The sequence below is a fragment of the Carcharodon carcharias genome, chromosome 31 (assembly GCF_017639515.1).
Source record: "Carcharodon carcharias isolate sCarCar2 chromosome 31, sCarCar2.pri, whole genome shotgun sequence".
NCBI lineage: Eukaryota > Metazoa > Chordata > Chondrichthyes > Lamniformes > Lamnidae > Carcharodon > Carcharodon carcharias.
In genome coordinates, this window is record NC_054497.1 from 4,626,939 (window position 1) to 4,632,487 (window position 5,549).

At 42.3% G+C, this 5,549-nt stretch overlaps 1 protein-coding gene across 1 annotated transcript; it reads right to left on the bottom strand.

Moving 5' to 3' along the window:
* Positions 1–662: 662 nt before the first annotated feature.
* On the bottom strand, positions 663–3,226 carry LOC121271755 (ferritin, middle subunit-like). Its single transcript, XM_041177991.1, has 4 exons — positions 3,125–3,226; positions 1,730–1,876; positions 1,419–1,544; positions 663–818 (listed from the first exon to the last, which is right to left on the bottom strand). The coding sequence occupies exons 1-4, from the start codon at positions 3,224–3,226 to the stop codon at positions 663–665; spliced, it is 531 nt and encodes a 176-aa protein (XP_041033925.1).
* Positions 3,227–5,549: the final 2,323 nt, after the last annotated feature.

The following is a 5,549-nucleotide window of genomic DNA, read 5'->3' on the forward strand; positions in this document are numbered from 1 at the left end:
GGGGTCGGGAAGGAGGAAGACCTCCGCGTGAACCTGCTCCTGGGCCTGGCCAAGATGGCCATTAACAGGTCCAGGCAGCAGGCGAGCGACGGGGGAGTCCCGCCCGATTGTTTGTCCCTCTTCCGCGGCTACGTTCGCTGCCGGATGTCCCTGGAGAAGGAGCACGCGGTGTCTGCTGACACTCTCGAGGCTTTCCGTGCTCAGTGGACACCGCAGGGACTGGGGTGTTTTGTTGACCCCTTTAATCACATTTTGATTTAAAGTTTGTAAGGTTCCTTTAAATTTTTGTCCTTGGATTTACAGCTGACCTGAATTAGGGGCTGTGCCTGATTTATCCCAATTTTGTTGATTTGGTTTTCATTTAAAAGATCATCAAGGAGACATGGACAATTGTTCACCACCCTCCCAATCTGAAGGGGAGCCCAGTGGAAGACACATGGTCTATCAACATTGGGTCTGGGTAAGCCAGGCAGTACTTCAAGCTACCATTAGCTCCAAGGTAGAAATTAAAGCAATTGTCAGTGAAAAGATTTTTATTTCAATTCATGTGGCACAACAATTCAATGCTACAAGTTCTTCCTGGAGAAAGCCAAATTGACCAGGTCTAGTTGGAAACATCACATACAAGCAAAGTAATCTGCAATCAGATACTAGATGCCATGTTAACTGGTCTCCTTTAGTGAGAGCTTGTCAAACAAGTACTCTCCCATCCCATTTTCAGGAGCTCCCAGACGCTTCAGGTTGGTGATGTAGTCGCCAAGTTGCTTGATGGTCTTGACCTGCTCATCCAAAAAGTGTCTCTCCAGGAAGTCACACAGCTGGAAGAGAAAGAAACATTGCAACACAGTCAAAATGTGAAGACCAGGTCCTCTGCAGCCAATTCTCCTCACTCCTGCTTCTCATAGGAGACAGCTTGCAGGAAGTTATTTGCTGCATGTTCTGCTCAAGAAAAGCATCTTTTGATGAAACAAAGTGCTCCATTAATGGGAAATCTTCAGGTCATGAAAGGAGTGACATAACAGACTGGCATTGCATGTCCCAAGCACCTTTAAAGTGAAGCAGACAGTTGTGATAGCTGACTGAGAGTTTGTGATGTCCATCAACAGATTGGATATTGGCCAGGACAATGGGGATAATACCAGTGCTGACACACACTAGAGACACTGATGCAGAACATTGACTCAAGGGAGTGCTACCAATAGAGCCACTGCTAAGTTGAAAAGCAAGTTCTTATTTTGTCCACATTTTAGTCAATTGCAGTTTGCAATGTTGCTCACTTCAGATCAGTGAGCATGGATATACTGGAATGTAGTCATTCAGGACAATGTGGTGTTGGGTCTAATTGGATGATCATTTCAAAGGCAATAAAACAGTACAAAGTCTACCAGTGATCAGAATCAGGATGAAGTGAAGCTTACATGAGGGTCAGTCTCAGTGGTGGCAAGTTGGTGTAGATCCAGCAGACTCTGGTTCACATTCTTCTCCAGATCCAGGGCAACTTGCATTGCCTGTAGACTGTTGCCCCACTCATCCCTCTCTGGTTTCTAAAATGGAGAAAGACAGGTCAGTTATTGCAGGGTGCTTTCATCATATCCCTTTGTTCTATTATAGACTGAGCCAGTAGTGAGAGATCAGACAATTGAAACTAAGTGAAGGAACACCTCTCTCTTTGTCAATTTAATGAATTGAAGCCACATCATTAAAAAGTGGACATTTCCCCAACTCCAACCTTAACATCTTTGAAGAGGATGTATCCTCCACGCTGGCTCTGGAATTTAATCAGCTTCTCTACATGTTCTTGCTTCTCCTCAGACTGATGTTTGAAGAACTGGGAGAAATGGTTGAGGGCGACATCATCCTGGTCAAAGAAAGACACCTGAAAGAACAATTCAAATTCCATTAACACCACTGACCCCAATTCTAATCCTCACAGTACAGAAAGTCCTCTTCCAGCTTTCTAACCATACTGACTATTCAACATGAAGTCACATTAAATTCTGCCCCTTCCTCAGGTATATTTACCGGTCTATAAAACCAACTAGTTTCCAATTGTGAAGATTAGCCAGGTAGGGAACAAACCACCCAGCACTAGTTGAATATTTGAAGGAAGTGCAGTTTTGATAAAAATTCCCATTTCAGTCCTAATAATCCAATTTCATTAAGTGCAAACTGATTTAACATCTACTCAATTCAACATTGAATTATTGAAACAGTAACTAACCACTTGAAAAATAGGAATTGATGTTATAGGTAATGAAAATTGGAATTTAAAAAGTCACAATCTTGCCAGAAAGTTGTTAGATTTCATTGGGACAGTGAGAATTTAAATAAATTGCTACCATATTCTTCCTATAGGGAATGTTAGTTGCATAGAGAATCTTTAACTACAAGATGACATTAGCTTAGCAGTGAAGTTACAGGACTAGTCACCCAGAGAACATGTTTAGATTGTCTGAGACTTGAACATTTAAAATAAGTAATAAAGCAAACTAGTAATACAGTATCAGAAAAAGTAACCATGAAGCAGTCAAACACAACTAGTTCACCAATGAAAGCTGCTGTCTTTACCCAGTCTGGCCTACAAACTACTCTGTTCCCACACTAATATTGATGACTCAACTCCCTTTTGAAATAACCAAAGCCATGCAATTGTGGCAGTTAAGGGGGATGGGCAATAAATACCAGTCACATCCTGGGGATAAATATTCCAAGATTATCATAGTATAAATGGCCAACAGATAGAATATGCTAATGTATGGTGTAGATGATGTACCACCTGATCCTAGTCAGTCATGGGTTAGACTTGAGAGAGAGGGGGATTGGAATCATGCCTGGGAGTAACATGCCTATTCCTTACTACATCTGAACAGGTTACACACAGTAAACAGACATGTCTAAGAATCAAATCACACACCTGGAGTCCAAGGTAGGACTCATCTCAGCCTACTAGTTGCTTTTGGACATCACTAACATATCACTATGGCAACAATATTACTGCCAAATTTGGGGTTGAATTGACATTAGTTAGAACAGTAACAAATCTCCAAACACACAATATATCAAGTTGGGTTGAAATGGGGAAAGGGTTTATTTCAGCATTTAAACCTTCAGAGACAAAACTCACCATGGAAAGATAAAGATAGGAGGCAGTGAGCTCCATGTTAATCTGATTGTTGACAGCAACTTCACAATCTGGGTGATAGTTTTGACAAACCTGATACTCCATTTTGTAAATGCAGGCTTCTTTTCCTTAATTTTCACCAAAACACAAACCCAATCACAAATTTAAAATGAACACCAACAATATCTAAAACTTCACTTTATACTCCAGGGCCACAACCTCATTTTATTAAGCAGGAAGTGACAACATCAATGATGGGCAGCCATTCTTGTTAACCAATCAAACAGCTGCCAGGTCCAATTGGGTTTCAATCAGCACAGGATAGGATTTGAAACACAGGAGCCAATCAGAATGTCAAGGGAAGGCATCCATTGATTGACAATTCAACCATGATGGAACTGCTGATTGATCTTTGACCATCTTAGAGTCATTAAGTCATAGAGGTCCACAGCACAAAAAAAGGCCCTTCAGCCGATCGAGTCTGCGCTGCTTCAACAAGTACCTAACTATTCCAATCCCATTTTTAGCAATAGGCACATAGCCTTGTGTGTTTAGACATTGCAAGTGCACATCCAAATACTTCTTCAGTATTCACAAATGCAAACTCTGAAAGTATCTCTACCTAAAAACTGACAATAAAATATACTCTCAAACCTTATTTTGACATTTGAATGGAGGTATTAATGTAAAAAAACTAACACCATTAATGGAAAATTTAAGATGCTAATTACAGACAACTAATTAAGAATGTGGATCAACATAAGTAAAAACATTGCCATAGTTAAAACACTGCCACAGTAAATGGATCATATCCAGAAAGGCAGTTACTATAGAAAACTCAGGTATTTGAATTGGCCTGCCTGGGTAAAATGGCGGTGTGGAGCCGATTGGTCAGCTCTGCGACCGTCCCTGCCCATTCCACCAAGCCTGCCCGACGTGGGAACAATTCAGGTCTTTGTATCAGACTCCAGATCAGCATCAGAAGTGGGGAGGTAGATTGCTTTAGGGGAGTAGTTTTGGTTGAAGGGCCCCGAGTCTTGCTGGGTTAGGGTTTCAATGTCAGCCGCCATTTTCTGTGACCAAGCATGAATAATAACTGCACACATCCAAAACAGACAGGCCAGAAAAGACCATGAACCATCAAGACTGTCCCACACTCATGATGTCCGGAGCATGAGTGTGGGAAACACCGGAAAAGCCGGCATTTATTGCCCATCCCTAATTGCATTTGCGAAGGTGATGGTGAACAAATTACTGTCTTCGTTTCAACAAAATACCCTGAAGTAAGTCCTGTTCTTTCAGCACGGACTAAATAAAAACCAAAAATGCTGTTGCAAAATCTATGAAAGGAAAACTCACTTGATCCCCATCTTCCCTTCCTCTCCTGCACATAGGGCAGGTTTTATGCTCCTATATGGGGAACAAGGGAGGGGAAGGTACAAATTACATGCTGCCAGCACCATTGTCACCATTTTCCTGGTGAGGGTATTGGCAACAGAAGGGCCACCTACCTGCAAGCTGCAGGTAGCCAATTAAGGTAGGTAAATGGCCATTTAAGGCCAACTAACAGAGATCGACACGATCACCATCTTGAGGCACCCTCTCTTTCTCTCACCTGAACTGCAGTCTTTATCTTCTTTTGATCTGGAGGGCCTCCTATTGGCCCTCCGACTTCAAGATTCTGCCCAGCATTTAAGTTGGATTGTGAGCCCATCCTCTGGCCAATATCCTTCTGCTTGTTTTTACCCAGCTTGATTAATCTGTGTTCGCCAATTCTAGTAACCTCTGTATGGCATTAAGATAGATGTCACCATGATCCATTGAAGCTAGGAACAAGCAGGATGGGCTGAATGGCCTCCTCCTGTTCCTACGAATCAACTCATGGAATTGTTATGGAGAACTGACTGTGCCTGACCATGTCAGGGCACTGGATTAACAGCAATACAGATACAAAGGCAATTCTATGCCACCTTTTTATAATCTCAGGATGTGCCAAAGTGCTTTACAACTACTGAGGTACTTGCACTCACTGTTGGAATGGTAGGAAGGACAGCAACAACAACTTAGATTTATATACCACCTGGAATTTAGTGGAACAGTCCAAGGTGCTTCACAGGAGAGATTATCAAATAAAATTTGACACCGAGCTACCTAAGGAAATATTGGGTCAACTTACCAAAAGTTTAGACAATGGAGTAGGCTTTAACCTGAGTCTAAAGGAGGAGGGCAAGACAGGAAGAGAGGTTTAGAGAGGGAATTGCAGAGTTTAGCGACTAGGCCATTCGAGGCACTGTCGCCAATATCGGAAAGATAATAATCGGGAGTGAGCAAAATGCCGGATTTGGAGAATTGCAGAGATCTGGAAGGGTTGTAGAGCTGGAGGAGATGATGGAGAGTGGGAGAGGTGAGGCTGTTAAAAGCAAGCATG